Source organism: Bos javanicus, chromosome 10, assembly GCF_032452875.1.
Source record: "Bos javanicus breed banteng chromosome 10, ARS-OSU_banteng_1.0, whole genome shotgun sequence".
NCBI classification, from domain to species: domain Eukaryota; kingdom Metazoa; phylum Chordata; class Mammalia; order Artiodactyla; family Bovidae; genus Bos; species Bos javanicus.
In genome coordinates this window covers 42,292,396-42,317,949 of record NC_083877.1, presented here as the reverse complement: position 1 = coordinate 42,317,949, position 25,554 = coordinate 42,292,396, and the positions used below count along the sequence as shown (strand labels likewise).

General features: G+C 39.4%; 3 protein-coding genes and 1 pseudogene across 9 annotated transcripts in view; 2 read left to right on the top strand and 2 right to left on the bottom strand.

The window, feature by feature from the left end:
• Positions 1 to 5,692, top strand: part of NEMF (nuclear export mediator factor) — a 56,561-nt gene extending 50,869 nt beyond the window's left edge. For 2 of the 4 annotated variants that reach the window (XM_061429778.1, XM_061429777.1), the window contains exons 28-33: positions 83 to 280; positions 1,470 to 1,502; positions 2,303 to 2,403; positions 2,500 to 2,543; positions 2,626 to 2,705; positions 2,940 to 5,692. In XM_061429778.1, coding sequence (XP_061285762.1) covers positions 83 to 280; positions 1,470 to 1,502; positions 2,303 to 2,403; positions 2,500 to 2,543; positions 2,626 to 2,705; positions 2,940 to 3,017 — 534 coding nt within the window. In that variant the 3' untranslated portion in view covers positions 3,018 to 5,692. The remainder of the gene's footprint in view (positions 1 to 82; positions 281 to 1,469; positions 1,503 to 2,302; positions 2,404 to 2,499; positions 2,544 to 2,625; positions 2,706 to 2,939) is intronic. The other 2 variants (XR_009738907.1, XM_061429779.1) reach the window with 2 other exon arrangements.
• Positions 4,128 to 20,488, bottom strand: KLHDC2 (kelch domain containing 2). 2 transcript variants are annotated; one of them, XM_061429793.1, is made up of 13 exons: positions 19,052 to 20,488; positions 16,516 to 16,595; positions 14,772 to 14,889; positions 8,569 to 8,684; positions 8,187 to 8,268; positions 7,944 to 8,027; positions 7,339 to 7,419; positions 7,207 to 7,265; positions 6,705 to 6,814; positions 6,203 to 6,275; positions 4,807 to 4,894; positions 4,662 to 4,714; positions 4,128 to 4,437 (listed from the first exon to the last, which is right to left on the bottom strand). In XM_061429793.1, the coding sequence occupies exons 1-13, from the start codon at positions 19,202 to 19,204 to the stop codon at positions 4,314 to 4,316; spliced, it is 1,221 nt and encodes a 406-aa protein (XP_061285777.1). In that variant the 5' UTR covers positions 19,205 to 20,488; the 3' UTR covers positions 4,128 to 4,313. The 2 variants fall into 2 exon arrangements, with proteins under 2 accessions (XP_061285777.1, XP_061285778.1); XM_061429794.1 differs by lacking the exon at positions 19,052 to 20,488 and adding an exon at positions 18,716 to 18,911.
• Positions 9,451 to 9,574, top strand: LOC133256307 (small nucleolar RNA SNORA11; annotated as a pseudogene).
• Positions 20,489 to 20,839: 351 nt separating the features above from the next.
• Positions 20,840 to 25,554, bottom strand: part of KLHDC1 (kelch domain containing 1) — a 40,208-nt gene continuing 35,493 nt past the window's right edge. For all 3 annotated transcript variants that reach the window (XM_061429790.1, XM_061429791.1, XM_061429792.1), the window contains one exon: positions 20,840 to 24,030. In XM_061429790.1, coding sequence (XP_061285774.1) covers positions 23,844 to 24,030 — 187 coding nt within the window. In that variant the 3' untranslated portion in view covers positions 20,840 to 23,843. The remainder of the gene's footprint in view (positions 24,031 to 25,554) is intronic.

Genomic DNA, 25,554 nt, shown 5'->3' with positions numbered 1-25,554 from the left:
GCCTATCATATGCTGTGCATTTGTTAAAGAACTGACAACAGTGAAAATACTGTCAACATTAACTGTTTTTCCCTCTATGAAGTCTGCAGGTTCGAACAAAGAAGAAAAAGGGAAAAAGGGAAAGAAAGGCAAAATAAAGGATGAACCAGTGAAGAAACAGCCCCAGAAACCTAGAGGTGGACCAAGAGTTTCAGACAGCATAAAGAAAGAAACTCCATCCCTTGAAATTACCACTCATGAGTTACAAGACTTGGCTGTAGATGAACCACATGATGACAAGGTAAGGCTACCACACGCATGGGCTTTTGCTTCTTAATTAGGGTGACCAACGATCTCAAGGTTCCCAGGACATGGGATTTACAGTGCTAAAATAAAACCAGGGTGAGTGGTAACCCTATTCTTAATGGGAAGTTACCTTAGAAATATAGCCTAAAAGACCTAAATTTTAATTGCTGTATATAAAAATGACAGTGTTGGTTAGCTCCTAAAAAGTTTATCATAAGCCATTAGAAAATTTTATGGAGAAACTAGATTCTGGTGGAAACTTAGTTAAAACAGATAATTAGGATTATGTTGACCATGAATGAGAAATGAATTTGCAGTTTTCTAGTTTTTTCTATAAGAATATATACTATATTACATGATGTCAAATGTGACTACAGTGTGAAATGTTGACTTTTCCAGTTAAGATATTTGCCTAGTTGTTCCATCAGCTGAGTATGAAAGTCTGGCCTCAATGTATATCTTCTTGCATGAATATATCTTTTTGAAATTCAGAACAAAGGATTTATTGTTTTATAAATTGGTAAAAAAATTTTGTTTCACCTTTGTATTTTTATTCATGGCAGTTAAACTTTGGTTGTATTGTGTGCTCCATTCAGTGCAGGTAGTGCTTACAGGGATCCTAAACGTATTACTGTTTTCTTGGTTCCCCGAACAGTGTTGTTTAGTAATATTAAAACTCACTTTGTCTTCAGATTTTTATATTACTTACTCTGTAAACCTTACACTCAAATATTCATAACTGTTAGAATATTCATAATTATCAATGGGCCTCCCTGGCAGCTGAGATGGTAAAGAATCTGCCTGCAGTGCAAAGAGACCTGGGTTCAATCCCTGTGTGGGGAAGATCCCCTGGAGAAGGAATGGCAAGCCCTCTCCAGTATTCTTGACTGGAGAATCCCATGGACAGAGGAGCCTGGTGAGCTGTACAGTCCATGGGGTTGCAAAGAGTCCGACCCAACTGAGTGACTAACACTTTCATTAGCATATATTCTGTGGAAGTCTTTTTTTTTAACTTTAGGGCACATCCTTTTTCTCTTTGAATGGCATTGCTTTCTCATATATTAGACACATGTATTAACTTAGTCTATCTTATATTTATCAGTTTTTCTCTTCATAGATTTCAATGGTATAGAGTTTCAATTTAAGTTACAACTGACTTTTAAAATTTTATATATTTGAAACAGGAAGAACAAGATGTAGACCAGCAGGGAAATGAGGTATGATTTTGTGTTGGGGTTCATACTACAACATTGACTGCAATCCAGGTCCCACAATATCTGGCACACAACTTCTAGCTAGAACTTAAAAGGGTAAAAAAAAAAAAAAAAAAGACTACAAGCTCTGGAGTAACACATTTGAATCCTAGCTCTGTTACACATAACTACAACCTTGGAAACATTTTTCTTTGTGCCTCAGTTTCCTCATCTGAAAAACAGGGATATAATTGCCTCTACCGGGAGAGTTGTGTGAGAACTAAGATAGTATACATAAAGCATTTAGAAAAGTTCATGGCATATAGTAAGCACTAAGTGTACCAAGTGTTTTGTCCTAAATCTGAATTTACTCACGTTGTTAGATAAATACAGGCAATCTTCTAGGCAGCCGACAAAATGGGAACTCTAAGCAGCCCTAGAATTTCTCCTTAAGAACAGGCATGAGAGATGACTGTTGTAATCCAGTTTCCCGACTTTGACATCTTTAACATTTGAGGATGGATAACTCTTTTTTGTGGGGAGTTGTCCCATCCCTGGCATCTACTCACTAAAAGATGTCAGTAATATTGTTTCTGCTCCCAACGCTGCTTCAGTTATGACAACCAAAAATGCCTCCCTTTTTCTTAAATATATCTAAGTGTCATTTTGAAAATCGTCATTAATCTCTGCTTTATATATAGCCCCAAAGGGTAAAAGAAATCTTATCAGAAAATGATAAAATGTATTGATCATTTTATTAGAATTTTCCTAGTTTAGGGCTGGTATAAATAGCTTTTGTAATTGTTTTTGTTTTCCCTTTTTAGGAAAATCTGTTTGACTCTTTGACAGGGCAGCCACATTCTGAAGATGTACTGCTGTTTGCCATTCCAATATGTGCCCCATATACCACCATGACAAACTATAAGTAAGTCATTATGAGTTTACTCAAACAGCTGCCACAGCATTGACTTAGGAATCATTTTGTTATCTGTTTAGTAACACATGCAATTCCTTTTTAAAGATACAAAGTGAAACTTACTCCTGGAGTTCAGAAAAAGGGAAAAGGTATTTAAAATCTTTTTATGAATTATGATTTTAAGTATTTCTTGGCTGAACAAAAGTAGATTCTTCTATTTTCTGCTTACAGCTGCGAAAACAGCCTTGAATAGTTTCATGCATTCCAAAGAAGCAACAGCAAGAGAAAAAGACTTATTCCGCAGTGTAAAGGTAAAGTGTTCCTGTAGAAATCTCTAGAGATTGGTGGTACAGTTAAATGTGAGCAGTTATAATTCTTTTATTTTTGTATTGTTAGCAGATGGAAGCTGCAGCTATCATTTTGGTAGAAAGTAAATTTCAGATGAAAATTTTAGAAATGCCATTCTTTTGGCAGCAGAGGACATAATAAAGATCATAAAAATGTGATTGTGAAAATATTCAGCACCCCCCCCCTTTTTTTTTTAGGACACGGATTTATCAAGAAACATTCCTGGCAAAGTTAAAGTGTCTGCACCCAATCTTCTGAATGTAAAAAGAAAATAGCTGAAATGAAATCCTAAAATATTTGAGAAGAGTCAGTTTTATAGTCTTTTGGAAGTTCAGAGATGAAAACATCATGTAACAAGACTTCCGTATTTAAAAGTGAACTAACATTGCCTTGCTGTATTCACCAAAACGACTTGGTTTTTTTCCAGTTTTATAGAGAGGAAACACTATGATAGGACTTCCTAAAATATTTGTGGACAGCAAATGCTAATTGTAAACAACTGCAATTATTCTACATTTTCTTGAAATTTGGAAGGTTAATAGTAAGTATTCATTTCATGTTGTAAAGAAATGGAATAGTGAAGTGGCTCAACTGGTTAGACTGTTGACTTGGTAGTCTGCTGTACATAACATCTAATATATCTATTACAGGCCAATCACAAGTTTTGTTTTTCCTGGTGGGGGTTGGGGTGGTTATACATTTAAGTTGTGAGGAAGTAGACTTCTGCCTTTACTCATCATTCCCATGACTTGGCTTAAGATAACACCTAGAAGAAATTGGTGTTGATAATTTCCACGCATTTATATAATACCTTTACTTTTCATCTTAATTTCTTTCTTGTAATCTCATTCAGCTCTGTGCCATTTTATTTTCCACCTCTAGTAATTATCAGTAGCATGTTACAGAGTATCTTAACCTATAATATTATAAGTGCACTTTGAGGTTTACCACTAAAGACTCCTGACCCAGCTTTTTTCTGTCTCCTAACAATGGAGAATAAAGTCATACATTATTTCTATTTTATGAGCTGTAAAAGCTGTTAACTTTAAAACAACTGAACAGGCTGCCTAGGGTCAACATGAGCAACTCCACTTGCCCCGACCCTTACACCAAAGCACTGGGGTCGAGGACTGGACGGCCGTTGGTCCCTCCAAGGTTTCTTTTACCAGCTTAGTCCTATCAACAACCACTTTATGTAGCCTAGTGTTTTAAATTCAACATAACAGACTACTCAAGAAACAGCTAAAATATTAATGTCTTTAAAAAGTAACTTCACCATTTTGATACTGGTAGGAATAATTAATACAGTGTTTCTACAGATATAGACCCTGTTGTTACCAAATAGGAAATAATCATTCCTTTGGGTAAAAAGCCCAAGTAATAACTTATGCTGTTAAATACATTTATTGTAAACTTTAGACACAAAAATAGGTTCTCTAGGCCATTCACATGCACATTAAAACTAAAAAGCTGCAAACTACAACAGTGTATATAATTATACAAATGATTTCACTCTGATGTTTACAGAATTGATGTCCATGCAAGTGATCAGAGGCATTATCTATGAAGCCTTAAGATCCAGAAGTGTTGTTACTACCAAACCTCTGATTAACACTGTGAAGTAAGTGTTTTGGAAGGCAGTTCCATGAGTTGGCTAACATTTCTTTAAAGCAGATGACAGCTTCTAAACTTAGCCTGAAAGTGGACAAAGAAAAATAATTTCACTTTACTGTTAGAAGTATATTAAAACTACCAAAAAAGAAAAACCACTTTAAAGATTTTCATAGAAACTGGATAGTTTTATCAATGAAAGTTTATTATTGCCCTTAAATTATCCATAAACCTATTTTTTCAAGAACACTAATTCAAAGTGTTTAAAAAACAATTTAAAATAAGTACCAAGTAAAAAAGTTACTTACCTTACAAGAGATTTTGGTTGAACTGAAAATATAAGTATTTCATTACTGTGTGCCTGAAAAATAGACAAGAATACATTAAAAGTACTTCACAAGAAAGTTTCAGCAATAATATGGAGTGTCCTTTAATAAAGGGTGGTGTACTTACAGCTCTGTGATGGACAAGAAGGTTATTGGCACACCCTCCAAACACAATTACTTCTCCTTCATCACTGGCACAAGCTGTATGCCATAATCTACATTTAAAACAAGAACTTGTTTGAAGTCAACCCAATTACCAAATTGATAATTTATACTAGAGAATAGAGATGATGAAATAAAGACTAAAGGCCTTTAGCACAGACCAAAACATAAAGTTGAGACACAGTTATCTCAAGGAAAAGTACAAAAAGCTAGAAAAATCAGTGTCTTTATCTAGATATCATTATCTCTCTGGTCCATTCCTAATTTATGCAATGAGGAGTCTGAAATGAACGATCTGTTCTCTAGGTTTTTATGAGCAATAAAAGTCTTTGGGAGATGAGTGGTATATGCCCTCTCCTTCTTTTCATAGGCAGGGTCAGCTGTCCTTATGCAAAACATCTGAGGAATGTTTTACTCTGCCTGAGTGAAACGGAGCATCTTCAGGCCTGACTCTCTGGAAAGAGTATTTGTGCCGAAAGGCATCTTAATGGCATGACTGTACTACTTAGGTTAGAGGCGTGGATAAAAATGCAAGTTGCTGCTGCTGCTAAGTCGCTTCAATCATGTCCGACTCTGTGCGACCCCATAGACGGCAGCCCACCAGGCTCCCCCATCCCTGGGATTCTCCAGGCAAGAACACTGGAGTGGGTTGCCATTTCCTTCTCCAGTGCATGAAAGTGAAAAGTGAAAGTGAAGTCGCTCAGTCGTGTCCGACCCTCAGCGACCCCATGGACTGCAGCCTTCCAGGCTCCTCCATCCATGGGATTTTCCAGGCAAGAGTACTGGAGTGGGATGCCACTGCCTTCTCCAAAATGCAAGCTACCATTAAACAAATGTGCTTTGAACAACAATTCTGACTACATCATTTCCTTTTAGCAGTCTCTGTAACAATTCTGAGATAAGAAAAGTAGCAAGTGTTCTAACAGGCTCTTTTTGGACAATTCAACTTCCTAGTATTTGTTATACTGCATAGCTGTAAACTTGATTGTAAGTTCTTGATTCCCTCACCGTCAAACATTGTTTAGGGTTTTGAATTCTCTCCTAGAAGAGAACTAGAATTTCCTTTTTCAGATGACAAATCTAGAAACAGTTCTACTCTGGTAAAGAGCTTTAGTATAAATTTTAACGATGTCATTATTCTAATGAAGCAAAAAGCAAAATCCAGCCCTGTTTTTCATGCACTGATGATGAAAAAGAAAGCACTAATACTAAGAACTTTGGTTTTCTTTCAAATTAAACCTTAGTGAATGCTAGGGTTTTTATGAGGAAGTGAATGCAGCCAACTGAATTTTCTCATTCATTACCAGTCTTATACATCTCTAAGGACCTCACTCAAGAACTACCTTTTAAATAGTTCATACCTTGGTTTTTCAGTATGGGGATGATTAAACTTTATCCATTCATTTTTACTGATGCAGTATGTCCAGGCATCACCTGATTAAAGCAAAGAAGAAAGCATTAAGTATGTTATTCTGTCAATGTGACACTGATATTTATTTATTTATTTTTGACACTGATATTTAAAGAGTGCAGCTTTAGTAAAAACAGTAATAAATCAGATTTTGAGTAGATACAGAAAGTATATTTCCTTTTTTCCCCTGCAGTTAGGTATGTAAGCCCTTTCCATGTTACAGCCATTTATTTAGCAGGGCAAAGAGCTCTAGGTAATTTTTTTTTTTTTACTGGACAGATAGATGTGTCATATGAAAACAACTGTATATATATTATAGGATCAAAATTAATACCAAATCTAACCATTTCTATAGCCCTCTGATACACCTAAAAATACTGATTTTTTCCAGCTATTTATATTACTTACAAATGATGTATAATAACTTTTAAAAATATTTTAAGAGTACTTACTTAGTGGCTGTTTATCAGTGGTAAATCCTCCAAAGAGAAAGAGATGATCTGAAGAAACTGGTGTTAGTGAGTGCCAAGATCGGCCAACTGGGCATATGCCTTGTGGAATTCTGAAAATGATAGCTAAGTTACAATATCTGCATTTAAAAGCTGCTACTGTATTTAAAGCAGAGAAATACTAAAATTTTATATGGAATTTTGAAGAGATTTTTAAAAAGGCTTCTAGATATTAACAACTACATGCTTTTCAATGAACTGTTTCCTTGGAAGGAAGGTCAACTTTAGATCTTTTCAACAAACACTGAGCACATGCTATGTGCTAGACATAGTTATGGGCACTGAAAATTTAAAGATTCCTTAAGGATTTAGTGATCATGTTTACTTAAGATTCACTGTTACAGAAAAGGAAAGCAGGTACATTATGTACTAATAATAGTAAGGGGAAAATCCATTGGAATTTTTTTGAAAAACTTTCCTAAATAATCATCTAGATGATACCTACAGTTCATTCCACTCCCATGTATCCAGATTAAGATAGTGAAGGTCATTCATTCTAGCATCCTAAAAAAGGATAAATTAGTTATCATTCTGAGTAACTGAAAAGCACATCTTTGAAACTATTTTATATACTCACGCGGTATCTGCCTCCAAACACAAAGCCTTTGTTTCCAACAGTCGCACAGGCATGGGCAGCACGAGGTGAAGGTGGTTTACCCTAGTTAAGTCGTAAAAACAATTTAATGAATAAATGAACGTTTTATAAATACCAGAAAGAAGTCTTTTCTGGAAGTGGGATAGAATGTGCAGAACACTCTCAAGTGCAAACTTGTAGTAAACAGCAGTACTAAAGGCTGACTACCAAAACTGGGAGCTTTTGAGAAACATTACTGAAAGGGCTAGTTAATAGAATGCTTACTTGCTTTACTTTTCTTTAAAAATAAAAGCTAGAACATTATATGACACTGTGTCAGAGGAAAAAGACATCTAACATTTGAGTAATTTAAATCCCAATCCAGCACTAGGTCATTTATTTAATTACAAACTATACCACTTTTAACAGCTATTAGATGACAGATACTGGGCTAGTCTATACATTCATTAACTTTTTAGTTTTAGACTCCTTGGAGAAAAATGAACTGTCAATTTTACACCACTTGCCAACTGCCCTTCTCATTGAAGGGCACTAGTTGGCAACTGCCCTTGCTTTAATAATTAATTCATTATTCTTCAGTAACTCACAGTAGTTATAGGCTGGCTCCAGATAAACGTTTCAGTGTCTAAAATATGTACATGATCATTCCATCCTCTTGGATGACTTGAATTCTACAGAAAATAAGAATCTGAGTTAGTTTTTACAAATAATGTTTGTAAAACAACCTTTGGTTTATTAACAGGGCAAAATGAACAAAGCTAATAGCAAACGAAGTATATTATTTCAATAGACTAAGTAGGCCACTTTTGCAAATATGAAACTTCATTTACCCAGAAAGATGTTTCATCAAATTCAAAAGTTCCCAATACTTTGTCTTCAGGTAAATATCCATACCCTCCAAAAAATATTAACCTGTTTGATAAAAAACCAAGAAATTAATAATTCAAACATCCACAGGATACAAGATATTTTTTTGTTTGTTTTGTAATATTTCATGAGCTGAGAAGGCACACTGGAGTATATAAAAATACTTATTCAAATAATAATGGCTAATATGACTAACGATGTCTTAGGTGCTTTGCCGTTAATTCACTCAATCTTTATGGGCCTTCAGAGGCATGTTACATGATTACAATGGTTATTAGCAAAGGATACGTGAATGGCAAAGTACTTTCCACATAAAAACCCAAACCTATAGTGTGGCTCACTCACTTGTTTTTATATACCCAGACACCGAGTTTGTCCTTTGATGATGGAGGAACTCCTTGGCAGTCAATTCTTTCCCAGTGTAATACTCGGTCCGTAGACCTTGAATCCAGCATGTAGAACTGCCAGAAGCAATGTTAGATTCTGTTACATGAAGGAAATTCAACCTTGGCATTTAATGTTATTGCATTTATGCTGATAAGAATGTCATCTAATTCAGTACTACTAAAAGTATAATTGCAAACTGGCTGCCAGTCTGTAAAATGTTACCTAGTCTGAGTCCAGGGAAGAAATTTCTGCCAGAATGTGAATTACTTAAGTCACTGTGCACCTTGTTTGCGTTCAGCCTGTTTTTCCCCCCATACCACTTTTTGGCTGAAGGACTAGAAAGTGAGTTAATTTACTACATTCTTTGCCTGAGATAGGCACTTTAAATTGTACTGATCTAATTTATGTATTATGGGATGGTATTACAAAAAAAAAACAAACTTAGCAATTCATCTTCAATTTAACAAACATGTCTTAAGTGCCCACTTAACTCTAGGAGCTAAGGATAAATCTTAAAAGATTAAATATTCATTTGTCTTTCAGAGGGTTCACATCCAGGTACTTACATTTAAATAGTCAATAAGTTAACTTCTTTTTTTTAGGCTCCTAAGGTTTCTTTTCCTCAACCGTACTGATTTAACTATTAACCATTTCTCTGACCACTCCCCTTTACTAAAGCCACAACTAGTCTTTTCCCCAAGTTTCCTCATGTTGTGTCAAAGTTAGTTTTCTCCCCCTTGACCCTGAAAAACAGATGGCTCAACAACAGCCTACAGCAGTGCCTCACAAAACCTTTTAGGCACAAAACCCTTTCTTCCAACAAAGTCTTAAGCAAACGCCTAAATATAAAAATAAGAACCCGAAGAAATGGCTTCTCTGTTTACAACATACCCAACAGAAATCTGGGTTCACTGTGACAAGGGGCAAGACTTGTGGCCTTCCTATGAATAAACAGAAAACACAGACTCCCCTGCACCTCCACATGCTGCTGGGCAGGACCAGTGTGACAGGGCTCAACACGGAAAGAAAAGCTACAGCATTTAGTGGGGAAGTTTGCCACTGAGCAAGTCAGGTCCATGCATGGGTGAGCCATGAGTGGTGTTATAAAGGCTTTTCCTTGGATGGCAAAGAAAAGAAAAATAGATTCCAACTATATGCCATCTGGAAAAGACGAAACTATAGAGACAATTAAAAGACTGATAGCAGGAGTTTAGGGGGAGAGAGGAGATGTATACACAACTTCAGAAGTTTTTATGAACAGTGAAATACTGCGTGTGACATTATAATAACGGATATATGTCATTATCAGATCAGATCAGTCGCTCAGTCATGTCCGACTCTTTGCGACCCCGTGAATCGCAGCACGCCAGGCCTCCCTGTCCATCACCAACTCCCGGAGTTCACTCAGACTCAACGTCCATCGAGTCAGTGATGCCATCCAGCCATCTCATCCTCTGTCGTCCCCTTCTCTTCCTGCCCCCAATCCCTCCCAGCATCAGAGTCTTTTCCAGTGAGTCAACTCTTAGCATGAGGTGGCCAAAGTACGGAGTTTCAGCCTTAGCATCATTCCTTCCAAAGAAATCCCAGGGCTGATCTCCTTCACAATGGACTGGTTGGATCTCCTTGCAGTCCAAGGGACTCTCAAGAGTCTTCTCCAACACCACAGTTCAAAAGCATCAATTCTTCGGCGCTCAGCCTTCTTCACAGTCCAACTCTCACATCCATACATGACCACAGGAAAAACCATAGCCTTGACTAGACAAACCTTTGTTGGCAAAGTAACGTCTCTGCTTTTGAATATGCTATCTAGGTTGGTCATAACTTTCCTTCCAAGGAGTAAGCGTCTTTTAATTTCAGGGCTGCAGTCACCATCTGTAGTGATTTTGGAGCCCAGAAAAATAAAGTCTGACAGTGTTTCCACTGTTTCCCCATCTATTTCCCATGAAGTGATGGGACCGGATGCCATGATCTTCGTTTTCTGAATGTTGAGCTTTAAGCCAACTTTTTCACTCTCCACTTTCACTTTCATCAAGAGGCTTTTGAGTTCCTCTTCACTTTCTGCCATAAGGGTGGTGTCATCTGCATATCTGAGGTTACTGATATTTCTCCCGGCAATCTTGATTCCAGCTTGTGTTTCTTCCAGTCCAGCATTTCTCATGATGTACTCTGCATATAAGTTAAATAAACAGGGTGACAATATACAGCCTTGACGTACTCCTTTTCCTATTTGGAACCAGTCTGTTGTTCCATGTCCAGTTCTAACTGTTGCTTCCTGACCTGCATACAGGTTTCTCAAGAGGCAGGTCAGGTGGTCTGGTATTCCCATCTCTTTCAGAATTTTCCACAGTTTGTTGTGATCCACACGGTCAAAGGCTTTGGCATAGTCAGTAAAGCAGAAATAGATGTTTTTCTGGAATTCTCTTGCTTTTTCCATGATCCAGCAGATGTTGGCAATTTGATCTCTGGTTCCTCTGCCTTTTCTAAAACCAGCTTGAACATCAGGAAGTTCACGGTTCACATGTTGCTGAAGCCTGGCTTGGAGAATTTTGAGCATTACTTTACTAGCGTGTGAGACGAGTGCAATTGTGCGGTAGTTTGAGCATTCTTTGGCATTGCCTTTCTTAGGGACTGGAATGAAAACTGACCTTTTCCAGTCCTGTGGCCACTGCTGAGTTTTCCAAATTTGCTGGCATATTGAGTGCAGCACTTTCACAGCATCATCTTTCAGGATTTGGAATAGCTCTTTTGTCCAAACCCAAAGAGCATGCAACACTATTCACTTAATTAAAGTGAACTGTGATTTACCTTAGGGTGAACTGTGAATAAATAAATGGGCGGAGCTACAATTGTTAAAAGGAAGGAGGAAAAGGGTGGTGTGGAGCCTGCCTAACCCCATATACTTCTCTCACAGGTGTCCCAAAGCATCCCCCCCAAAATCACTAGAGTTCCTAGGAGCACAGTTTGAAATCTGAAACCAGTTCAACCCACATGCTCTGTCTACACCAAATCACTTGGCACTTCCATAAACCAGACATATGTGCGTGTAACTCTGCATCCTGGTACCTATATATCTTGCATAATACTCCTTCCAACTATACTCTGTGATTCCACTCAAGCATCACCTCTTGGGTTAACACTTTTTGTTTTCTGTTCCTCTGTCCTGCCAAACACAATGATAAGGAAGTCAAGAAGCACCTGGAGTACCAGGCAAATTTGGCCTTGGAGTACAGAAAGAAGCAAGGCAAAGGCTAACAGAGTTTTGCCAAGAGAACGTGCTGGTCACAGGAAATACCCTCTTCCAACAATACAAGAGACGACTACACATAGACAGCACCAGATGGTCAACACCGAAATCAGATTGATTATATTCTTTGCAACCAAAGATGGAGAAACTCTATATAGTCAGCAAAAACAAGACTGTGGCTCAGATCATGAACTCCTTATTGCCAAATTCAGACTTAAATTGAAGAAAGTAGGGAAAACCACAAGAATGTTCAGGTATAACCAAAATCAAATCCTTTACGATTATACAGTGGAAGTGACAAATAGATTCAAGGGATTAGATCTGATAAGAGTGCCTGAAGAACTATGGACGGAGGTTCATGACACTGTACAGGAGTCAGTGATCAAGACAATCCCCAAGAAAAAGAAATGCAAAAAGGCAAACTGGTTGTCTAAGGAGGCCTTACAAATAGCTGTAAAAAGAGAGGCGAAAGACAAAGGAGAAAAGGAAAGATACATCCGTTTGAATGCAGAGTTCCAAAGATTAGCAAGGAGAGATAAGAAAGCCTTCCTCAGTGATCAATGCAAAGAAATAGAGGAAAACAATAGAATGGGACAATAGAACAATAGAGATCTATACAAGAAAATTAGAGATACCAAGGGAACAGTTCATGCAAAGACGGGCTTGATAAAGGACAGAAACGGTATGGACCTAAAAGAACCAGAAAATACTAAGAAGAGGTGGCAAGAATACACAGAAAAACTGTACAAAAAAGGTCTTCACGACCCAGATAATCACAATGGTGTGATATCCTGGAATGTGAAGTCAGGTGGGCCTTAGGAAGCATCACTTTGAACAAAGCTAGTGGAGGTGATGGAATTCCAGTTGAGCTATTTCAAATCCTAAAAGATGATGCTGTGAAAGTGCTGCACTCAATATGCCAGCAAATTTAGAAAACTCAGCAGTGGCCACAGGACTGGAAAAGGTCAGTTTTCATTCCAATCCCAAAGAAAGGCAATGCCAAAGAACACTCAAACTACTGCACAATTGCACTCATCTCACATGCTAGAAAAGTAATGTTCAAAATTCTCCAAGCCAGGCTTCAACAGTACGTGAACCGTGAACTTCCAGATGTTCAAGCTGGATTTAGAAAAGGCAGAGGAACCAGAGATCAAACTGTCAACATCTGCTAGATCATCGAAAAAGCAAGAAGTTCCAGAAAAACATCTACTTTTGCTTTATTGACTATGCCAAAGCCTTTGACTGTGTGGATCACAACAAACTGTGGAAAATTCTGAAAGAGATGGGAATACCAGACCACCTGACTTGCCTCTTGAGAAACCTGTATGCAGGTCAGGAAGCAACAGTTAGAACTGGACATGGAACAACAGACTGGTTCTACATCAGGAAAGGAGTACGTCAAGGCTGTATATTGCCACCCTGCTTATTTAACTTATATGCAGAGTACCTCATGAGAAACACTGGGCTGGAGGAAGCACAAGCTGGAATCAAGATTGCTGGGAGAAATATCAATAACCTAAGATACGCAGTTGACACCACCCTTATGGAAGAAAGCGAAGAAGAAGAAAAGAGCCTCTTGAAAGTGAAAGAGGAGAGTGAAAAAGTTGGCTTAAAACTCAACATTCAGAAAACTAAGATCATGGCATCTGGTCCCGTCACTTCTTGGGAAATAGATGGGGAAACAGTGACAGACTTTATTTTTTTGGGCTCCAAAATCACTGCAGATGGTGACTGCAGCCATGAAATTAAAAGACGCTTACTCCTTGGAAGGAAAGTTATGACCAATCTAGACAGCATATTAAAAAGCAGAGACATTAGTTTGCCAACAAAGGTCCGTCTAGTCAAAGCTAGTAGTATGGCTTTTCCTGTGGTCCTGTATGGATGTGAGAGTTGGACTATAAAGAAAGCTGAGCTCCAAAGACTTGATGCTTTTGACCTGTGGTGTTGGAGAAGACTCTTGAGAGTCCCTTGGACTGCAAGGAGATCCGACCAGTCCATCCTAAAGGAGACCAGTCCTGAATATTCATTGGAAGGACCAATGCTGAAGCTGAAACTCCAATCCTTTGGCCACCTGATGCGAAGAACCGACGCATTGGAAAAGACCCTGATGCTGGGAAAGATTGAAGGCGGGAGAAGGGGACAACAGAGGATGAGATGGCTGGATGGCATCACCAACATAATGGACATAGGTTTGGGTAAACTTTGGGAGTTGGTGATGGACAGGGAGGGCTGGCGTGCTGCAGTCCTAGGGGTCTCAAAGAGTTGGACATGAGTGCAACTGAACTGAACTGAACGTACATTACATGCACCTTTCTGACTGCATCTGTCTCGTATGGGCCTGAGAAAAACATGCCTTTTCCCTATTTGGGCAAAACATAGACAAAGTCTGAACAACAGTATCTTATAGTGGCATGTTATAGGAATGTTAGTATATGAAATTTTGTCAGTGTTAATTTCTCCTTACAGCTTTTTGAGTTGTGGCCTGTTAAATTTTACTGTGTGTGTTAGTTGCTCAGTTGTGTGCAACTCACTGTAATTCCATGGACTGTAGCCCGCCAGGCTCCTGTCCATGGAATTCTCCAGGCAAGAATACGCAGTGAATAGCCATTCCTTTCTCCAGGGGATCTTCCCAACCCAGGGATTGAACCCAAGTCTCGTGCATTGCAGGCAGATTATTTACTATCTGAGCCATCAATACCCCGCCCCGTCCCCCAAACTGCATCTTGTTTTTAGTTTACTAATATTCATCTAATATACAGCATTTTATTAATAAGAGAATAAGTAGCTGCAAAGAACATACCACAATCAAGTACACATGTTTTTGAACTTGAACAGGAATAAACTGGGCTAACCTTAGAAATCTAAAGTGGTCTGAAAAAGAACAAAGTTACCTTAAACCATCCTTACACACACTAACCTTATTTGTATTGCCTCTTGAATGGTGTCCTCCAAACAAGTACAGCACCCTGTCCACACACACGGCACAGCTTCCTGACATAGAAGGAGGAACATCACCCTCAGTGTTAATTTTTTTCCTGAGAGGGAAAAAACTGAATGTAAATAAATTTCCCCAAGAAGAAATGCAACAATGTATCCAGTCTTCTAATTCTATCCCCACAATAAAAGGAAAAAAGAAGGGGTGAGTAGCTATACTGAGGTCTCTTCTAACTTGTCCCTTTCACCCACTCCACAGGCTGCGCCAGCAGGCACTAACGTGGCAGCATGGGAGGTTCTGAAAGCCTACACGTCATATATCACTCTAGGAGCAAACCATCTCAACATTTCTCTAACTCAATTGTTTGCTTTTTCTGGTTACTTGACCATAAATGATGGTTTTGTTTTTTTGAGTGGGCCAAGAACCCAAAGGAAGAAAACTTCAATATCTGAGTCCTGACAGATTAATAAGTGTTTTTTAATTCAGTCACCTTTAGCCATTCGAATTAGTCTGATTCCGACCTTATGTAATACTACAGACACTCAGGTAGTGTCTACTATAGGCCAACCATTCCTCTGAGTGCTCTTTACCTGTTTTAACTCATTCTAAGTCTAAAAGTGAATCTGAATCAAAAAGTTAATTCTAAGATTCAGAATATTACATTCAAGGGCTTCTACTCCTAATATCGCTTCATCTGTGTTAAGCTTTATGTTTGTTTGTTTCTGGCTGTGCTGTGGGACATGCAGGAGCTTAGTTCCTTGCCCTGGAACTGAACCTGTGCCCCTGCAGTGGAAGCGTGGAGTCTTAACCACTGGACCACTAGGGAATTCCCAATTTTTAAGTTTTGATAGGCTGATTTTGTAAAAATTCTTCCTGGGATTGAATTTCTTTTTTAAGTTTCCCCATTAAAGGAATACAATTATAAATGTCCAGTTCTCTAGAAAAAGAGCGTTAAACAGCTAGATTAACACTAGCTATATGCAAAAATAATCCTGGTTTATTTTTAGTTGAACTCTTAAGTGGAACTAGTATTCTCCTAGTTCTGAGATCTCAAATATGCTAAAATATATAACAGACTAAGTTTTCACAAAGCAACCCATGGGGAAAACTACGTTCTAAATCCTCAAACACAGCCAACCCAGCATTTTGAGAATTTATTAATTCTGCTAAGAATGTACAAGTATTACTGGTATGAAACTGGCAAAAAGTCCTTTCAGAATAACCCATTTGCATGGATGGCAAATTTAATTTTGTTTTTAAGGCAAAACATGCTAAATCAAAGAAATCTGCATAGAAATTTTAATATTAGAGCTCATTAAAATAGAATACTACCTTTATTTCTAGCAAATATAGTCTACAAATTCTTCTCTCATTCAAAATACATAACAGAAGACATAACATATTGAATATATATATGGAACTTTTATGTATTTCCATTCCAGGATCTGAAGCTTCTACCTCTTTAATACTGCTATAATACTTGACACAGTTCTGAACAGAAATTTCTTCAAAGGTCATAAAAGCATCTAGTAACTACTGAAGAAATACAAAAGTATTTAAGCTCAGGAGCTAAGCTAAACTAGTAGAACACTGTTTTCAAAATACACAGCTAGGTTAGTATCTTTAATTAAAGTGTTTTTATTCAGTAGTATGGGTTTTACAGAGTATGTTTTTGTTTGCAACCTTATTTGGATGTTCTAGTCCCCCTCTTAATATCCACAGTTACCATCTTCCAGTCTCCATGTTGTAGATCCAGAGTTCTTCTCTAGGCAGATAAAAGTCATATAATCCTCTGACTTGATTACTCTAAAACAACAAAAAGTTGCAAATACAAAATATAACTTGTATTCTAAAGAGGCACTATTGTATATTTTTTCACATCTATCTCATTTGAGATACTGAGAGTTATAAGAAACAGGTTTTAACAATTCTATCACATGTACAGTTCTCCCTACCCCATGCCTCATACTCAAAGTAATGCTTAATATAGAGAGGCCTCAATTCAAATTCTTGATACAGCAGTTGCAATGATGCATGAAGTTAGATCTCCAGCTAATCTCTAAGGCCACTTTATCCATAACACTCCACACACCAAATCTGAGTTACATGACCTCATGGAAGATTATGTGTGTCATGTTGGCAGGCTAAAGAAAGTTCTACCTTGAAAGCACCTGATCCACACTAACAGGTCAGATGTTCTTCCCTTTTAGCCATTCATTCTCTGCCAAGAAGCAGGGAGGGCAGAACTGCAAATATTAAGTCCTTGTACAAAATCTTAAGTTCCTTGTTCTGCTCCATTTCCCTTCAGACAGAGCTTACTATATGCCAGAACTAATGAAGTGCTATCCATGGAGTGCTGTATTGAATCTTCACAACAACTGTAAGAAATAGCTGGTATAGATTTCTCGAAGAAGTTGCCCAAGGCTACTCAACAAGGAATGGTGGAAGCAGGATTCCAGCCTCCTTTCCCTGAATTTGCAACTTCAACCACTTTGCCTGACCTCTCCAGACTTTGAACCACCCTGGCCACTTTCTGAACAATGTTGACATAAAGCAAACAGATGCAGTTCACTAAGAATGGGTGTCAGAGTCATAAGCTTGAAAAACAGAACAGAACATCTGGGCATGTAAATATTTCTCTTTCCACTCCACCACTTATGAAATAAAAAGGCTGGCAGCAAGATAGCAGGTTGACTCAGAGTACATCACTTTGGCAGGAGGAGGAAAACTGACTTCTGTGTATGAAGCTAAGGTTTACTGAAATCAAAACAATCTTCCAAGGGCCTCCGGTGTGTGGTACTCTTAGGGTTGTAGCCAGAAAGTGGAGGAAGGCCTGTTTGAGAACTACAAACTTACTTCACTAGTCACGCTTTTCCACCCCGCCTCAGACCTGGGCGTCCAGGCCCTCCACAACTCACCTTCAGAATCTTCCACCCGCACAACCCTTTTCCCCTATCCCCTCACCTTCCCTCTTCCTACTGAAGATTAACAGTTTTACCTTTCTCCAAGGCAATTATTTACATTTTAATAAAAGTCACCCGGTACCAGCCACCTTGCTCCTACCAAATACCCTCTCTTCTGAACACCTATTCATTGGAGGCTGGGGAAAACATTTCAGATTAATCAGGATTAGGAGAAAGGAACCAAAGGAAGTAATCAAGACAGCTTTTTCCCAGCTATCTTTTCATTCAGAGTCATCTCAAAAAATGGTCACATCAACTGTAGCATAAGCTAAAATCTATGACCCAGAATCACCTAGTGCTTCCAAGTCAGGCAAGGCACTGGTGTACAGGACTAGATTTCTAGCAAATTGGAGCTGGGGCAGATCATTTTTTTAAAAAGGGACAAAAATATTTTTGGTAAGAACAGATCCGAACCACTCCAGCAAATGAAATAAGACGATTCTAGAATGCAGAGTGTTATTAGGAAGCTCTAAAAGCAAAAGGGCAAGAGAACTAGTGAGAAGGTTTAAATAGGAGGCACTTGGGCAGGATTTCCAGACAGAGGAAAAGAGAAGAAACTCAACTACATGCTCTCAACTGGTAACTAATCATACTGGTTCATGACTAAGGGTCAAAGGGCTGCGTTCTGTAGTTAAAAGCTGTTACTCTTGATTTTTTTTCGGTTATTGGTACAAATTTTCCATTAATTTTCTTTATAGGAGTTTAATGTGAAAAATCTCAACCCTTTCTCAGCTGAAACCAAAAGGAAAATAGCCCTGAAACATTCGAATAACACTAGGATGGCAGGTGCACAGGTGTAGCTGGGACTACTGAACCGGCGGGAAGGTTCAACAAGCCAATTTTTGCGGCCTTGGAGAATTCCAATGCATTTTCCCTAAGAGGCCGTCTCCCCCTAAGTGGGCCACGGCATCAGCGAGCACCGGACCCGGCTCTATGCCCAATAACAAGAGTGACCTCACACACCGTCACTTCTTACACACCAACCCTGTAAATAAAAACGTTCCGCGGTCTCCCACCACCCGCCGCGCCCTCCGCAGGTAAAGCTCGGACATGGGCAAGCGCGGGCAGGGAGCGGGGAGCAGGCTTTGTAAGCAGAAGGCGGGCGTGACAACAGCCCAGGAGCCCTGGGACGGGTGGGGAGACCCGTGGGAAGATTCCCACACTCGCAAGAGAATGAACCAACCGGCGGAGTCGCGGCGCGGGGGCGCTGAAGGCGCCCGGGGTGGCCACCCTGGCCCTCCCGCCGCCCCCGACCGGTAACTGCCGGCCGACGCCCGCGCGACCCGGCCGCCCACTGACCTTGTAACCGCCCCAGACGAACATGTGGCGCCCGTCGCTGACGGCTACGTGGCCGCTGCGCTCGGCGGGGCAGGCGAGCTCCGCGGATTCGTAGCCTTCGTAGGCTGGCCCTGGGAGCTCGTCCTCCCGCAGGTCCTCGTAGCCATCGGCCATCTTGAGGCTGCACTTCGGTTCACCAGGAATCCCCGCACCCGCGGAGGAGAAAAAGACAAAGGAAAAGAAAGAGACGTGCGGCGGCGGCGAAAGGTTTGGTGTTACGGCCGCTCCCCGCCGCCCGGGATTCTGTCCTCCCGGCCCGTCTCTGCGAGGACGGCCTCTGGCCGCTTGAGTAGGGGTTGCGGGCTGGAGGCAACGAGGGCGCAGGGACGCGAGCAGGGCGGGCAAGGGTCCGCCTCGGGCTGATACCAGCTTCCAGCCCGTCAGCCCCGCCTCCAGCTCGCTTCTCGCCGCGGAGGGCCCTTGTTTACGCCGCGCTGGGAGCCGCCCGTTCCGCTGACGCCGCTCGCCGGGATCCGGAAGCGCGGCTGGTGCTGAGCGCCCCCAGCGCCGGGTCCTCCCGCATCCTGCGCCTGCTGGGCCTGGGTCCAGAAGCTAAAGGCACTTCCAAGCACCTCCGAGCCTCCCTTCATTACGAGGAGATGCTGAATTAGCCAGACTCTGTCAAAAAAAGGTCTTGTCTGACTGAAGGATGTTCACAGCCCAGAAAGGGCTAGCAAATTGCTCAGCTAGTAAGTTTCAGGTTTCAGGGTCTCCAGAGTCGGTGCCCTGTCTTTCCCAGGACAGTGGATGGGGGTGGCATCACTGCCCTCACGCGTGGTCCCAGGTGGCCCCAGCCGCAATTGCTGGGCGGCTTCCGGGCGGAGGCGCCGCTGTGTGTGCGAGGCAGCTCCGGGACTGCGTGGCTCCCCGATGTGCCTGCTGATCGGTTCATGACGTCTCTTCTCGATAAGCTCTTTTGGTCCAGCAGAAATTTTAATTCAGTGGTGCATCCTCCACCCAGTTTGGAAAATTGTGCTTAAAAAGTGTTTCAGAAATCTTCACCTCCCAGGCCTTCAGGGAGGAAAGTGAATCCTGTTCACAGACACTATTTTAGCTTACATTTTATATGACTTTTTTCAATTAGATCAAGAGAAAATTAAGAATTATCGTGATCTAAATTTGATTCCTCACTTGTAAAACACTGAGACAATGGAGTATTATTCAGTACTGGAAAATGAGCCATTTTTTTTCAAGCCATGAGAAGACATGGAGGAAACTCAAGTGCGTATTGTCGTGTCCGACGCTTTGCAACCCCATGGACCGTAGCCCGCCAGGCTCCTCTGTCCATGGGATTTTCCAGGCAAGAATACTGGAGTGGGTTGCCATTTCCTTCTCCAGGGGATCTTCCCAACTCAGAGATTGAACACGGATCTCCCACATTGCAGGCAGATTCTTTACCATCTGAGCTACCAGGGAAGCCCAAATGCATATTACTAATGAAATAAGTCAATCTAAAAAGGGTACATACTGTATAATTCTAACTGTATAACATGAAAAAGGCAAAAATATAAAAACAGTAAGATATTTATGGCTGCCAGGGCTTAGTGGGGAGGGAGGAATAAATGGGCAGAACACAGAGGATTTTTAGAGCAGCGTTTAGTTTCTATGTTACTATAAAGGCAGATACATGTTACTACACATTTGTCTAAGCCTATAAAACATACACCACCAAGAATGAACCCTGAGGTAAACTGTGGACTTCAGGTTTGTCTTAGCTCAGGCAACCATAACAAAATACCACAGACTGGATGGGTTAAACAACATTTATTTCTCACAGTTCTAGAAGCTAGGAAGTCTAAGATCAAGGTACAGACAGACTTGGTACTTAGTGAGGGCCCTCTTCCTGCCTTGCAGTGGGCTACTTTCTCATAGGGAAGGGACATAGAAGGAGAGCTCTGGTCTCTTCCACTAATCCATCACCGGTCCCCATCCTTATGACCTCATCTTAACCTAACTGCCTCCCAAATACCCCACCTCCAAAAACCATCACACTGGGGATTAGGGTTTCAATATATGAATTTTGTGGGGATATAAACATTCAGTCCATTACGTGGGTGAGTTAGAAAATGTTCTTGCTGAACCCACATGCTGGACCACACGGTAACTTCATCAAGCTGGAAATTCCAACAGAATCACAATATTAATACAGTGGAAAAACAGGCACCAAAAAATGGGAATTCTTAAAATTGTTTCTTTTCCTTTGAAGTGTTCTGAAATAAAAATTTTACTTTTTCAAACAGTATGTACTTCCATGAAAATCATTCTACTTTATTGAGTTTGTATTATTTCTCTCACACACATACATACATATAAATAATGTATTTGTGAAAACATCACTTTGTTTCTGGGTTGGCAGTATGAAGTTCTAAAGAATATTTTTAAGCTATCAAGAGGCTAATAATTTTTAAAGGTGTTTTTGCAAAGATACTACTTGGAAAAGATACTAATTTTGATATGCCATTTACCGTATCATTCTAAAAATGATAATACCTCAAAAGAATCCTTCCTGACAACTGGAAGAATATTCTGATATACATAATAAAGATGGCCAGAAATTCTTTTTCCTTGAAAATCAGACTGGAAACCTATTTTGTGAACCACCTGGAAAAAGAAAAAGTCAACCTTCTAGACCCATCTTTCAAACAGAGAATCCATAAGGGAGGGTTTAAAGTTATGAGGCTGATGTTGCCTTGGGCTCCTATACAGGTCAACAACACGAGTTGACTGTAAACCGTAAGAGGTAAGAATGAGGAATGAATACTGCTTGACTAGGGATTTTCAAAACTGGTTTTGCCAGCTCCCAGAATTTCTATATCTCTTAGTAGTAGGGAAGCCCTGCTTTAAGGCAAGTTTTGGAAACTGAAGATCAGATTAGAATTTCCTACCACTCGTACCATGGGGCTACCTCAGAACATAACTTTCTGAAGTAGTTCAGCATAATCAGGCAAATAAGAAGAGCTCCAGTTTTGTGTGCCAAAGATAATATATAGATTTTCATCCTCTTAACACAAGTGTGTGTGTTTTTGTGTGTTTTGAGGGGCTAATCTAACAACACAAGTGTGTGTGTTTTTGTGTGTGTTTTGAGGGGCTAATCTAACTTTTAATGTTTAGGTAAGCCATTTATAAACAGAAGTGCTTTTCTAAGAGGCTAGAGAAGGTATTGAAATAATTCAGAAACCATTTAAGAGGTCATCCCACTCAGTGTCATTTATCACTATCTAATAGATTTAGATAGTTTTTCCTTATAGACCGCTGATATTAAAGTTCATAGTAATAAAATAATTACTTCTAAGACCTGTATTACCTGTGAGACTCACTTTCTAAATCTGTTATTCAGCCTAAAAATAGTAAGCAGAAATGAAAACTTATACTGAAGTATTGTTTGCACAATTAATTCTAATGACTGGTTCACACTAACAAAACTAGGAAAATAGTAATTCTATATAGTTTGTATAATAAATAAAATGCAAACAAAATATTTCAATACATAAATAGAAGTTTTACACATCCAAAATACAGTACATATATATATATAAAATATATCTCTAAAATTTAAGAAGATCTACAAACTACTGTAATTTTCATTATAAATTACACATTTACTTCAATATAGAAATACATTTAACATTTTAAATTGCAGAGCCAACTTGCATGGTAGTAGGGTAGAGAGTAATTTTATACACCGAGTTTTCAGTAATTCCTTGTTATTAGTAATCCAATGGATGGATATGACTGTGATATATGAAGAACTTCTTAATTATGGCAAAAGTACTATTTAAGGACTACAAAGATAAATATTCATGTTCCATTTCTTTATAGGGAGTTAATACTGAAAAGAAATGGGAAGACAAGGTATTTTGAATATCCTGGGTCTTGAGCACCAACTCTGTAGAATGGTGTGGGCCAAAATGAGTTTCTAGAAAGATAAATTACTAGATTATCATCCCATTTCATAATTTACTGAAGGTTACTTTTTATAAGTATGTCCCCAAGACAAAATGTATTTTAAGGTGTATCAAAAGTTAATAACTATACTGCCTCTCAATATGTCAAACCCTGTATGATAAATCTCTAACACTTTCAAACATTGTCTTTATATATACAGAAAAAATGGGACAATCTAACAACTTAGAGGTGACAGAAAGACAATTGAAGACATTCATTTCCCTACTCAAATAAAGACGACCAAGAATACTTTACTAGATAAATGCTAAAAGGAGTTCAGTATTTAATCCCATACCAGTGCCTGCCTATTTTCTTGTTTTGGCCAGTTACATTAGTTATTTAAGGAGAAGTTCTTTAAATAACTGAATTACTTAATGGGAAATTTTAGGTGACTTTAAAGTGACTTGAGAAAAATCTATTCTTTCTGAAAGCTGACATGAGGTGTTTTTATACAACTATTTGTCTTTATATTGGAGAATCCCTAAGTCCTTGGGGGTAATTTCTTATTCTTCTCAAATTTGTATAATCTTTCCTGTAAAGAGGACACAGTGAGTTAAAGTCTCTGACAATTGTACTTATTTTCAGAAAGTAGATTTTTTTCCTGCAACTTACAATTAAATTAATTTACAAATATAAATATAATCTGCCATTAACATCTTCTTCCCATATATCTCATGCCATACAATCACTTTAACATAGAATTTCTGTTTCAGATTTTATCTTCTAAATAAAGCTTCCAATTTGGGGGGTAAATATACAGTCTGATTAAAATGTTTAAACATATTAAACATAAAGCATATATAACAACTTAATTGCTACTGATCCACTGATATTTATTTTCTGTTTCTTCTTTTTGGGCTCTTTGTTCTTCCCGGTGATTAGCTGCAGTCCAAAATGTTATTTTTTTGAGTACTTGTTGGAGAAGTTTAGGAGGTAATAAAGATATCTGACTTTCTAAAATTATAGCATTTTTACCAATGCAGTCAAGGCATAACCTGTAAGCCAAACATAACAGAATTATTACTTTTTGAACCTGAACTTATAAAATATTTATAGGCAAGTATTATAAAAATAAAATTATAAAAATGTCACAGGATTATGTACTCCCTTTGTACTGTTGTTCTTTCCAGAGCACCACATTACTTGTGTATTTTTATAGCACAGTGCCTGTCTCTGACCAAAATCCAGTTACAACTTACCGTGCATACTGTTCTTTAAGTAAAAAAGATTCAGACTTAATTTCGAAGCATGTTAGTCTGAAGCAGACCCCGTTTCACGTATTCTTCCAGCCCAATAACCATTTACTCTTCTCTGAGAACTGTCTTCTCCATCACCCTGAGATGCAACACTTTGCAGCCATTTCATTCACTGTAACCCGACCCTCCCTGCAGCCTGCACCCACCTCCAGAAATGACTTCACTCAAAGGCAGGCATATCCAGTGTCCGATACTGCTTCATCTTCCCCATCACTGCTTATCTCCCCTTACAAAGCTTTGCTTTGTGCTTTTTGGAACACCAGTTGTGTCCACAAACACTCCTGCTTCCTCTGACTTTCTGTCCTTGTTTTAAGTGAAATCTAAGAAAACTGCCTTCTGTGCAGCCTTCTTGAGAAAAGGGAACAAATGTCCCCTCATTTCCATTTTTATAGCAGATACTAGTATGCATTCTCCCTGCTCCTCCCTCCTGCTTCCAGGCTGCAATCATTTCACCCTCCGGTGCTGCCATCTGTTAACCTCCTGCTCATTTCCCCCCACTGCTGAGGACTTTGGCCCTGGGCTCATCACAGTCTTGTCCCTAGACTGATTTTAACATCTCTGTGGAAAACCCTTTTTACTCTTATGACTTCACTCTGGACAGTTCACCTCTGAAATCTTAAACTTCTCTCCTCCTCTTGGACCACAACCTTATATTCTTTTAACTTTTATACCCCTTTCCTCCTTTGACTCTTTCCAGATCTCCAAATAATAACACCCGTCCGGTTGTAACTTTCTTCCCTAACCAGCCTGTCCATATTCATTTCACAGTTTATCCATGTGCATTCTCCTATCCAGATGCACTTCATTCTTCATTCTCTTGCCAACAATCTCTTTCTTTCTCCACTGTCACTCTGTTTATACCATCCCGGCTAAACTCAGCCAGCCATCTCCTTTCTGCACGTACAACCTGGCTGCTTCATGCTGGAGAAAACCACGTTTCTGTGGATGTGGCATACAGATTCTGCTCCATCTCAGCTGAGCCCCCTGAGTGCTCAGCAGGACAGTGTTGTGTTCATACATCCCTCGTCAGCATCTGCTCGCCGTCCCCTCAGCAGCTGTGGCACACCCTCACCACTCTTAAGTTCATAGCCTTGCCTCTCCTCCTTCTCCTCAGACAACCTCGCTGTCAGCCAAAACCTCCTCCGTGCCCTGCCCCAACCAACAAAGTCACCTATTTTTATAGCTATATTTCCTCCTTTCCCCATTATTTTAAAAGTACTCTTCCTCCAGTCAAGGGATAATTCTATTACCTCTTGCTAAAAT